The 12,883-nt window shown below is 39.8% G+C and overlaps 2 protein-coding genes across 4 annotated transcripts in view; both read right to left on the bottom strand.

Moving 5' to 3' along the window:
* The window catches only part of mta2 (metastasis associated 1 family, member 2), a 30,489-nt gene extending 25,357 nt beyond the window's left edge, over positions 1-5,132 (bottom strand). Inside the window, exon 1 of one of the 2 annotated variants that reach the window (XM_073474755.1) lies at positions 4,580-5,132. In XM_073474755.1, the coding sequence (XP_073330856.1) occupies positions 4,580-4,607 (28 nt within the window). In that variant the 5' untranslated portion in view covers positions 4,608-5,132. The remainder of the gene's footprint in view (positions 1-4,579) is intronic. The other variant, XM_073474754.1, reaches the window with a different exon arrangement.
* A 3,119-nt stretch (positions 5,133-8,251) lies between these two features.
* Positions 8,252-12,883, bottom strand: part of eml3 (EMAP like 3) — a 59,729-nt gene continuing 55,097 nt past the window's right edge. For both annotated transcript variants that reach the window (XM_073474790.1, XM_073474789.1), the window contains 5 exons: positions 12,376-12,473; positions 11,180-11,267; positions 10,993-11,091; positions 10,764-10,894; positions 8,252-9,167 (listed from right to left, as the gene is read on the bottom strand). In XM_073474790.1, coding sequence (XP_073330891.1) covers positions 8,955-9,167; positions 10,764-10,894; positions 10,993-11,091; positions 11,180-11,267; positions 12,376-12,473 — 629 coding nt within the window. In that variant the 3' untranslated portion in view covers positions 8,252-8,954. The remainder of the gene's footprint in view (positions 9,168-10,763; positions 10,895-10,992; positions 11,092-11,179; positions 11,268-12,375; positions 12,474-12,883) is intronic.

The following is a 12,883-nucleotide window of genomic DNA, read 5'->3' as shown; positions in this document are numbered from 1 at the left end:
GCAAAGAACAACTTTGTCTGAGAGACCCAGCAACTTTATGCAGCCTCTCAACAACAGATCTTGTGTAAAGTTCCTCCAGAGTCCTTTATAGTATGAGGAACATCTGTCCATCTTTACATGACTCATGCACACACATTGTTTATTGTGTGTAAAGAACAGCAATATTGCCTAAACCAAACCATAATACAGCTGAAAACAGGGACGAATCAAAACAACACACGCAAGTCTCAATATATAATATATGCTTGCTGGATACAAATTTCACATTTCAGGAAGTTCAGCTGAGCCGCTGTGCAATAACTATGGCCCTAGTGTTTACATCTTGCAATTAAACATGCATCTCTGATCACAATTAGACTGCTCCAAGTACAGGTATGAGGGAATTAAGACATGGTAGTATTAACATCCGTCCTGAGAGAGCCGATAACAAGTGGAGGGCTCCAAGTCAGTCATAAACATGTTCATCACTGGGACATGATGTTTTTTACCCAAATAAAGAAATATCTTTATGTACAACATTTACCGAATTAACAAGAAGTCCCAAATAGTTAAAGATTTGATGTAGAGAGCATTTCACAAAGTTTATAAAGTTTCTCCTATCTCAACAAAAAAATTGGACATGTTTAACGTCAATAAAATGTCTTATTTCAGAAATTTAGTATAAATGTTGAAATCAGTGTAAACAGTGTGTTCAAACAGCTGCTAAATGTTGGCAGGTAACACTTTAGCACTTTAGACACGGAAGCAGACAGGCTGGTACAGCCATGCTGCCACAAACTGACTCTTTTTTACAAGGAAACAAACAACTTCATGTTTTGTATTTAATGCTAAATTTACGAGAAGGCACGAAAGGATTTAAAATTCGCTAAATTTAAATTCTTCTTCTTCTTTTTGTTACACAGAGGAAGTCAGTTGAGAAGTCAGTCCTTCAGTGTGGCCCCGGACACATGCGCGTACACACTGCTCAAAGAATGTGGTCACATGTGTCCTAGACCACCTGAATTTGGTCTGAGTGATCTGTCTCTGTCTAGGTAATATTCACACCTGTACCAAGAGCTGCCCACTTGTGATCAGAAAACTCAGACAGATGTTGATACTAAGTGTGAACAGGGCTTGAGATCTGATCACCGCCTATCACCACATTCTTTTAGCAGTGTGTACGCACGTGTCCCGGGCCACTGAAGGTCCAGCCTCTCAACTGACGTCCTTTGTGAAACAAGAAGAAGAAGGAGCCACAACAACAGGCAGAATGGATTTTTGTACATATAAAACCCTGTCTAATTTCCATGTAGTTCACTGCCATGCAAATTACACGTTTGGGCTCTCTTACCGACCAGCAAAACAGCAGATGTGCAATATCACCAGCCGCCCTCTGAAAAAAACTCTGCATCTTTAAGAGATGTGGAGTAAGAAAAAACTACAAACTTTGCAAAACGGCTACGACCCATACTAAATCATTTGTGCCTTCTTGTAAATTCAGCATTAGATACGTTATATTAAATTGTTTGTTTCCTTTTAAAAGGGTCAGTTTGTGGCAGCATGGCTGTACCAGCCTGTCTGCTTCTGTGTCTAAAGTGCTAAAGTCTTACCTGCCAACATTTAGCAGCTCTTTGAACACACTGTTTCCACTGATTTCACCATTTACACTCAATTTATGAAGGAAGAAACATTTTATTGACGCTAAACATGTCACATTTTACAAACAGAGGAAACAAACACATATTGGCTACTTTTTTGTCACCAATGGAGAAAGTCACTGGACTTCATCTAGAAAAAATCATCTGAACACAGTCAGTCTTTCTCTACACGTTTCGATACAGGAACCATAACAGGCATTTTCTTGCTTTTGATTTGTAGATTTTTTGCTATCACAGTAATCTCCAACTATTTTTATAATCAACTAATCCGTTTGAGCAATTTTTGGAGAAAAGGTTCAAATTCTCTGATTCCAGCGTCTTAAATGTAGATATTGTTTGGTTTCTTACATGCTCTATGACAGTAAACTGAATGTCTTTGGCTTGTGGACAAAGCAAGACATTTCCTCTTGATCTTAGGGATACACTGCTCAAAATGTTCACAATTTTCTAACTTATTAACTAACTAATCGATTTATCAACAAAATAATCAACAAATTAAAGGACAATGATTATAACCGTTAGTTACAGCCCTACATGATGATGTTGCTATTGGCTGGTTTAGTTACAAAGATAAGATGGCCAAAGAATCATGGTATATGTATGAAGTGCAAGGAGACTGTAAGAAAAGGGGGCAATACAACAATCTTATTTCTCCACCTCTAGCAGAAGCACCCACGTGAAGAGAGCTCAATAGCTATTGCGAGTGCCAAACCATAAACATTTTTTAATATTTTGTCATATCGTCAAGAAGTCATTATTGCAGGAACTGCCTGAAATATTGTGATATTATTTTAGGGCCACTTTGCTTACTCCTAATACCTGCTGTGGCAGCAACAGACTCATTCAATGTGTTACATAAGCGAATGCAAATATGCTGACAGGATATAGAGTTACTTTACAGAAAGAGAAACTAACACAGAGGAGAGGAAATTACAGGAATAGAGAACTACACATGAGAGGTCAATGTATACACAAATACACGAACACTTCAGAACGGTGTTTGAAGGCTAACACGACAAAAGTCACAGAGATGATTTTCTGCATTTCTTTTTACCATCGCAACCAGCCATACATTATCCATACACTACACCTTGAGTGAAGGATTGGAAAAACACTGTGCTATAGCAACACTATTAATAATCAACATCTAACACTTCATAGAATCGCAAATAAACCCAATCTACCAGTTTGTCACTAACACCTGCTATCTGCTGTGGATGAGACTTCCAGACTCATCATGGCATCACACTCACCAGTGTTAAAGCTGAAACATGATGATGGCAAACAGTGCACAATAATAACAGACACGTCTACACTGCAGTATGCCAGTTTAACATTGGACCAGAGCACAGAATTATACAGAATGCTATGCAGAGTAGTGTTTAAACAGCATGACCTAAATATCCTACAGACTCTTATATGACCTTACACAGCAGTAAGCCTGTCACACTGTCTTACTGTCAATTCAGCCATCTCTGCCAGATTCAAAGAAGGTACACAAAGTTCTAACATCGTTATTCATCCTTAGAGACAACAGACCCAAGTCGAAAACAACCGAAAAGACAAGGCGATAGATCACATCCACCGTGAAGTACAGGCACACTTGTCCATAGAGCAGCATCAGTGAAACTGGGGGGAAACGGTGGAGGGAGGCAGCACAGCTGAGTCTAGCCGCCTCTGCCGGCGTTTCCTTTCTCTCCACAATGATGGTGTCGTTTGGAAAGCCGGTGTTAGCAAATGAGTTAGGTAAAATGTTAACAAGGCAGCCTGCAACATTTTTTCAGTATCTTAAAACCACTTCATATTTCATAGTGTGCCGTAAAAGTTACTGCAAATGATCCACCCTAATTCAACTTTGATGAGATGTTTCGGTTTCCATCCAGTGCAAAAGTAGCGGCACATGATGAAAATGTGAAGTCTCATCGACACTGAAATTCTTACATTGGCAGCAAGTTGGTGTTGGCTAACATAACTTAGTTCGGCTTTTTCCTCAAATGAACGCCAAGCTGTGCGTTTCTCTTGCCGGTGTTTCGTCTAAACGAATGGTTACGTTAAACGGTATAAGTGCTGCAGTTACTCTCCGTAAACTAGCCACTTGTCTGCCTGTATTTTGAGAAGCAGTTGCACCGGCTAACACATAAACCACATCACAGTTCGTGCCACTGAGCTAACAAAACTTAGCAATTAAAGTTAGCTAGCGCGGCTAACGCTAACAGTGGCATAGTGATATGGCGGAGGCGGTAATGAAATTAACCCCCACAGCGACAAAGCTAGCCCACCAGCTTTAGCAAGCAGCCGCAGACGTCGTTAGAATAGGTTGGAGGCTGACCTCCCAACAGCTAGCAGCTATTGCTAACTAGCATTGTGTTCACTTCCAGGACGTTACCATATGTACATGTAATGTAGCTACACATTACAGTTGACTCGCTTACTTGCAGCTGCAACTACAATTCGCCACAACTCTAGCATCCACCGGGTTGCATTTATTTTAAATTAAATACCAACTTTAGGAACCGGCTCACTCTGCTTGGCAGCCGCCATGGGGTAACTTCACGTAAACGTATTTTGGTGGAGAAAACTAGTCGGCATATGACGCCGATCTATTGCAAAAGTTGACATTTTCAATAAATTACCACTGCTTGGTGTGTGATATTCATGCCGAATGCAGGAGCGTTTCCGGCCAATAACATCTGAGTAAGAACTAAGTCAAAATGTTAGAGTTATTTACGTTTGCCCATTGGCTAAGTCACAGACATTGTTGGTTGTTGAAATAGATTTGACGTTCTTCCATGCAAGAGTGGACGCACGTACGGACGCTAGGAAAGAGCTAGCATTAGTTAGCGGCTAACCGAACAGACAGCTAGCGGCTAGCTAGCCACCTTGCTGTCGAAACGAACAATCACGTTGTGGGGGGTGTCTTAAAAATGTAAAACATTCTTTACCTCCCACTCGGTACATGTTGGCCGCCATTCTCTCGTAACCTTTAGCAAAATCAGTCCCGGGGTATTCCCCACTTGGGTAGAAAAAGGTCGATGGGGATCTGTTTTATTCCTTGATTTATCGTAGACACCCCCGCCGTGAAACAAAGCCGGCTCCGGGCACTGTGAGCCGAGCTGTGGCGGGTAAAAAGTTGAAAGTTTCCGTTAGTAATGTTCCGGAGGTTATCCCCAAAAAATCCAAGTCTTTGTTTTCGGTCCCTCAGACGACCTTCCTCTCCTCTTCCTCTCTCACTCACTCATTCACACACAGCTAGCCTGTCTCTTACTCCACTCTTCCTCCCATCCTCCGCTCCCAGCTTCATCCTCCTCTTCTTCACCTCCGCTCAGTTCAACACACACACTCGCACACAGAAAACACACACTCACTGGCCCCCTTCGTTCGTGCGCACATCGTCATCTTCGGAGATCGTCGGCAATCTCCGGTGTCTTACAATTAACTTTGTCACTAGGCCTGGTTAAATAAACAACATGTTTGTAATGCAGTTATATGGAGTACAAACACGCACGCACACGTATGCATGTGTATAACTTGATACATGTTAGAGTGGTCCACAGGTGATTCTCGCGCGCTTTTTGGAAACCAAAAGGTTATTTAATAAACTGACAAGAGAGGATGTGAAGTTAACGTATAGACTGTCTCCACCATCACACACACATACACAGTAAGGAAAGTCAAGTTACTGCCAGGTCGAGACAAAGCAGGAAATTGGAAGTGTACACGCGCGCGCGCACACACACACTGGAGAGGAAAACATGCCTCCTTCAAAATAAAATCCTAAGAGCGCCAAGGAAAGTGTTATGTAACAGGAGGTAATAGGTGCAGTAACAGAGGTTTCACATGTGATCCACACACCAGTCAAAATAATGACATTTTAAATTTACATTATGAGGTCATCTACTCAGTCAACAGCACACAGTCATGTGTTTTTAATTAGAAGTAATAGAAGGATGGGTCACGGTGTGGTAGTAATTACATCAAGTTACAGTTCTGAAAGTTTGAGTCGGTCAAAAGAGTAAAAGAGAAATAAATGACCCCATCTCATAACTTTCATTTGGACTATCTCAATATTATGACTTAGTATCTCTTAATGTTTAATTAAATAAAATCAAGATTCTGAGTATTAATATTTTTCTACAGTAAAACAAGTTTAAAAATGGATGATCAGAATTGCCTGTGGGTATTAGTATTATATAGGAGCCCTGTCAGTATAGCGTTTTGTTGTGTGGACTTGCCTGTTAAGAGTTTTTTTCATTGTCTATTTGTTTGTGTAATTACTCCATTTCACTTTAAACATTATGATTTGTTGTCTCATCATTTTAGTGTCCTATTATTGGTACTTTAGGTATTACAAGGAACTTTTATCTGGTTGAAACTGTCTCAATTTAATAGAGGCCTCTACGTCACCTATATAAGCAAACAAGATCATCAGTGAGAAGACCAGATGGATTCTGACTTATTAATAAGTCAAAAACTATTTTATGATGAGTGCCGAGGATGAATTGAGGAGTCTCATAGCCTGAGGAAAGAGTAGTTTACTTTGTTTCATCATCGTCATCTATTGTCCACAGGGGCTGCCAGAATCAACAAAAAATGAAAGCTCCTTGTAAGCAGCTTTAATATTGCACAATTTGACTGAGAACATACCAAAAACTGACCTACTAAATTACAATGTGAATTGCTCACTCATAATGTGACTTAAAGTCATAATGATAACTCGTATCTTCATTTTGACTCACCATGAAAATATTCATTATTCTTAATCTTTTTTTCTCCGAAGAACAAAAGCAAATTAAACAATCAAAACAAAAAATACATGTTTTATTTTTTTTTCCTTTCCTAACCTGTTACTCAGCTGTCACCCCTCACACTGAGTATGAAAGGGAAATGAGGGAAAATATTGTACTTTTTACTGAACTGAACAAAATATTTGATCAGATAATAAACTCTAGTGCATTTCTATATACAGGGCTGGATTAAATGGAACGATCACAGTAGGTAAGACTGCATTTCAGGGACCCCCTACATGCACATTAATATTTGGTAACAAACACAATGACTCAACTGCCACATCATTATTATTATGCTCATCAATTTAGTTAGGTATATGTATATTTTAGCTTATCTATTGATATATATACTTATATATTTCAGTATTCATACACAATTTTCATGTATTTATAGAAAAAACATAGGTCTATATTTTACATTTGATTCCAATATCTTGCTTTAATTTCTCAGATTTAGATATTTGAATACAAAACTTACACTGACAGATGCTTCCCCTGACTTTCCATGAGATGAAATCACTGAAATACTTGTTCCTGCACACTGGCACTTATGTTTTGTATGTTTTCACCATAATAATGAATAAATAAATACATAAACATTGAGATAAAGTTTTAGATCACTTTTCTTTTTTATATTTCTATATTTTTAAAAACATATGTGAAACATGTAGCCAGTTGATTTTCTTTGACCCTTTGTCTGGGTCCCCTAGTGGCAAGGAGGCTCAAGGCATGTGCAGAGAATGCCTGTGCCAAGATCCAGCCCAGTCTACACCGATCAGCCACAACATTAAAACCACTGACAGGTGATGTGAATAACATTGATCATCTCATCACAATGCGATGTTCTGCTGGGAAACCTTGGGTGCTGGCATTCATATGAATGCCACTTGACACGCACCACCCATCCAAACACTGTTGTGGACCAAGTACACCCCCTCATCACAACAACACTACCCGATGGCAGTGGGCCCCCAGCAGAACAAAGTGCCCTGACACACTGCAAACACTGCTCAGGAACAGCTCGAGGAACACAATAAAGGGCCCAACGTGTTGACCGGGCCTCCAAATTCCCCAGATCCCAATCTGATCGAGCATCTGTAAGACGTGCTGGAGCAGGTCTGATCCATGGAGGCCCCACCCCCCAACATACAGGACCCAGAGGATCCACTATAAAACGCCCTGGTGCCAGATACCACAGGACACCCTCAGAGGTCTTAAGTCCATGTCTTGACAGGTCAGAGCTGTTTTGGCTGCACAAGGGGAACCTTCACAATATTAGGCAGGTGGTCATAATGTTATGCCTGATCAGTGTTCATCATCATGTTCAACTGGTATATCAAACAGCTCTAGCAATACAATGATGCTTTCATGTTACTGCTTCAGTAATGATACATTATAATATATATAAAAGTTGCCACTGGCATAGTTATTTGACTTCTACTTTCCAAATATTTCTATTTATAATACTTTTATACATTTCAGAAATGTTTTTCTTTCTTTTTTTTAGTATTTTTATTTTGAAGCAATGTCACTTAACTTTAGTAAAAGGATCTGAATACTTCTTCCACCACTGTTGAGGGCGTCCTGACCCTGAAGTTTGAAACCACTGACTTACTTACCTGCTGTCTTCTGTCATGAGAAAATATTCATCCACAAGTTTCATTAACTGAACTGGAAGACCAAGATCCAGCTGGACTTTCAGGGTTCAATGTAGGATGTTCTGTTCTGGGACATGCAGTATGGGACCATGCATCTCCTCAACACGCAGCACAGCACACTATCCGAGGAGCAGCACTGCCCACTAGTGACACTTCACACACAATACACTTTCCAGTCTTCAGTTATTTATTGGGAGCTTGACAGATACATCACAGTATTCCCACTGTTCTCTTAAATATACAAAACTGTACTAAAGTAATCATTTCAAGTGTATTGATCTATTGTTAGAGAAATTAATTAGCCAGAAATGCTGAGAGTTGATTTCATTGGAACAGCTTTGTCACAGTCTGTCTAATGCAAGCACAAAAACAGCTTCAATATTAGCTGAGATGTCAACAAAACACTGCTTAAAATATTAAAAATATGTAAAAACTTTACGAAAACATCTTTATAAGCCTGGTGGTAAACGCCACGGTGCAGCACTTTGGTAAGTTTAATAAACAAGATGGACTTAAACACAGGAATGTTCACTGAAACCAAAGTCACCACAGAAGTCGAGTCATGTTCTGTACCAGCAAACATTCATGACCACTTCTGATGTTCCTCTGCACATATCCAACAGAACAAAGATTCTGTTTTAAGGTCACACTGTCCAGTTTCACAAGGATTAACATGACTATGGAGGTGTGTAAGTGTAAATGTAATATGGACAATCCTACTGGAGAGGATTCCTCTACATGTTCTGTATGAAACTGAGGCAGCAGTGGCACCGCAGAGGCCCGGCTGAGCCGTTAACTGTGGCTGCTGTCCACTGACTAACACGCCTCTCTGGCTGTGTGTAAACAGTTCACTGCTCATAACTGTGTCCTGCCTAGCTGGTGGCTGGTTCTGGAGAACTGGTGGAGGTGGAAGAGGCCGAGACAGAGGCCAGTCTCTCCCTGCTGTCACCCACCCCACCTCCCATCACCCTCCACTGAAGGATGCAGGTGTCCTTCCCGCCCATTGAGAGGAGGTGGGAGTCGCTGTGGGTGAAGCAGACGTTGGTGACGTGGCTGCCGTGGCCGTCGTACTTGTGGCTCGGTGCCTGGAGAGAAAAGAAAGGCCACATTAATCACCACATTGTACCATCCTCAGTAGGGAGGGAGAAGACAGAATACATCAGTGGGACATATTGCCTGATTTTTCATGATTACATATTGCCTGATTTTTCATGATTACATATTGCCTGATTTTTCATGGTCTGAAGTGTCTAACATGAGGATATTACTGAAGTAAATATAAAAAGTTGTCTCGGCCATTTTGCATGCACTTTTAAGATGCTCCCTGACTTCAGCTCATCATTTTCTCTCTACTGTCAATAGCACAAGGTTTCCAAAGCACCGGGAATCAACACCACCGGATGCCATCTACCACTGGGCCATTCAGTTCATTACTCAGGACAGCTATTAATCTCACCACAAAAAGTAAATGATCATCACTGATATCTAGAAGGTAACAGCATACCTGTGTTTTCATATACATGGTCCGGAGTTGCTGAGATATTTAACATCCTCTACAGTTCAAAATGAAAGAACACGACACCAGACCACAGGACAGTTAACTGTGGCTTATCAAGTGGACAATGTATGGATGACTGAAACTGCCAAAACAAAAATAAGTGGACCAATAAATAACTTATATGCCATTAAATAATGATAATGATATTAAAAATAAATGTAGACATTAATTAATGTATAAAATCTGACAATAATATACATTTCTTTTCATTTGCTTCTGTATTAATTACCTTTGTATTAATTTCACTATTCATTTATATCCCCATTTAATGAAATAATTTAATTATTAATGTATCTATTTTAAAATGTGTTCACATGCCTATTTGTTCCTGTGTTTATTTCAGCATTCTTTTCCCTTTGCATTTTGCAAGGTAATATATACATACATAAATAATTTGAAAATGAATACCTTCATAATTAATGCCTACATTTATTCTTTGTATTATTTTCTGTTTATATAATGGCAGATTTACTTATTTACTGAGCAATTTCTTTATTTATTTTTGATTTGGGCAGTCTCAGTCCACTACAAATTTTTAAATCCCAAATTCATTTGTAAAAACATTATTTACATCCTCTTTAAAGATGAAATCTTCACTGTAGCTGCTAAGCTAAAAGCGCTGGAGAGCACCCGGTCCGAAGTGGGTGCACAAGCTCGACGGTGTAAATAACGTCTTTTCAAATCAATTTGTGATGTTTTTTGGGTTGTTTTTATGTTAAAACAAGTCTCCAGCTACTTCAGCTGTTTAGGAGAATGCTGTAACACTGTGTCGCTGTGAAGCTCCAGAAATGTTTTGTGAACTACGAAACTTACCCTGACCTTCCATCAGGATGTGGTTGAGTAAATGATGACTTTTAATTTTTGGGTGAACCTTTCCTTTAAAATGATTGGATAATTGAACTGAAATTGTAAATTACATTACACAAAGCAACTTTACAGCACTACAATATCCTCCTGCACCTCCTTATCACTACATTATTAATCCAGCTCACACATTACGTTACACAGGCTCTTCCTCTTTATGTTAAGGAAGCAGTTTAAAAACCTTTGCTCCACATGTAAAGACAGTCACAGTAAACAGGTAGGTTGACTGTAAAGTGAGTCTAATCTATACAAGCAGTACCTTTGGTTTAGGACAGGGGTACTGGAACAGGTGGACTTTACAGAAGTCATCAGCCACAGCCACCACCGTCTCACTGTGAGAGCGACACAGGGCGTTGATGTCTGTGCCGTCAGAGCCCTCCAGCCACACACCTGGAACACCACAGCAACAGTCATCAACGTGACACCGACTTGTTTAGAAGCCACGATTGTGACAACACATGAAGGGACAAAAAGGTTCTGTTTCTCACCCATCACATGGAAGCCCAGCACACAGGTGTAGGAGGCCCACTCTCTGTCTTTGCTCTCAAAGCGGTTCCTCAACAGTTTACACCCTGCCGCTATGTCCCCTGTCAGAGTACATTCATCTTCTCAGTCACAACAGTACATTGTCACACTGTCTGAGGATTTCAATACAAAAAGATTATTTTTACTCACAGTAAAGGATCTCATAGTCTCCTGAATTAGACATAATGTATTTTCCATCTTTGGACCAATCCAGGTGAGTTATGAAGCTGGAGTGACCCTGATTGGATAGAGGCAGAGGCAGTGTTATATAATGCTCTACAACAAATGTGTGAATCAGTTAGAGGACAGGGCCGATGATATTCCATCATCTTCTTATTGTCAACAAATCCCATGTGCAGACCAAACCACCAGTGTGTTAGTGCTTGTGAGCTCTCGGCACCAGGCCCAGCTCCTGTTAGAGCTGTGGTTTGGTCTGTTTAGTTGTATAGAGCATCAGGCTCAGACCAGGTTTAGCTTTGGTGATATTTAAATGTACTTTATCTACAATATAAAGTAAATGATGGTGACACAGAGGAAGAGGCTTTGCTTCTCGAATCCTTCCTTCCATTCAATCTGAATGTGGTCTGGTCTACATGTGAATGTAGCTAAAACGCTGTCACACATTTACAGTTGATTAATGAATATTTAATTTGCAAAGTATTCAATTGAATATTGGTCCAAAAGGACTTTTCTTTTACTCAGGGATATAAAAAAAACATTCTCTTCTTTTCTTTTTGAACCTACCAAAAATCTGCATCAGTGCACACTAGAAAGAAAGAAATCTGTCACATATATATACACACATGTTTCATTCTAAAAAGAGACTCCTTAGAGATTTCCTTAAATAGCTGGTTACTGTAGTTTCTATCAAACACTACTCAAACAGGAGGGAAAAGTGCATTTGGTAGGGACTATTTTCAGCAGTGTATTAATACAGCGTTCTAGTGAGTATTTCTAGCAGCAGGATGGTGTGTGTGGGACTGAGTCAAACTTAACAAGTGTGCGTTTATGGTACTAAAGAACATGTCACAAAGTGCAACAGTGTGGCTCAATGATGTGTTGTTAACAGTTTGGACAAAAATGGAGCTCTGTGGCACAGAGGAAGAAGATTAAGACTTGTTGACTACAAGAAAACTATAGAATATCCACAAAATTATACCTAAAATCTAATGACATTTCTTTCACTATATTCAAGAAGTTGAGCTGAATAGTTAGCATGAGCAGTCACAGCCACCATGGCTGAACAAGTGTTGAACAGAACATTGTTCCAGAGAGTCACACTGGATCAGGAGAAACTCCACAGAACAAATGGGAACATTTGGACATGGATTTTATATTTTACTCACATTACATTTCCCAAAGCGGGCATATCGCCGGCCACTCTCTGTCACATTGTAGATGTAGATAAAGTTGTCGTGGGATCCAACAGCCAAAAAGCTGCCATCTGAAAACACAAGAGAACATTCACACAGTTAAAGGGGATTTCCACATCTCTGCTATTAGAAAAAGAACCCCCTGGACACAACTGCTCAGTGTTTGTGTTTTTTTGGATTAACCATCAGATCGCTGTCTAGATCAATTATTCTGCTCGTTTGCAGGAAGTTCTAGTGTTGGTAGTACCAGCAATGTACTGTATTTCTTTGCACATCTGATTTGTTTTGGGGTATCCAGGTGGCAGAGTGGTTATACACATTACAAAGCAATCAAAAATGTGTTGCATAACCTACCTATAAACCTAGTCGACAAACAGTTGCAAACATTTTTATTCATCTTATTCTCATTTTACCCCTCCTTTACCTCTTCCTCTCTCAATGTATATAGTTACGTTATGTCTCTTTCTTCATAGATATAAAT

Source organism: Pagrus major, chromosome 10, assembly GCF_040436345.1.
Source record: "Pagrus major chromosome 10, Pma_NU_1.0".
Classification (NCBI taxonomy): domain Eukaryota; kingdom Metazoa; phylum Chordata; class Actinopteri; order Spariformes; family Sparidae; genus Pagrus; species Pagrus major.
This window is presented reverse-complemented; position numbering and strand designations above follow the sequence as displayed.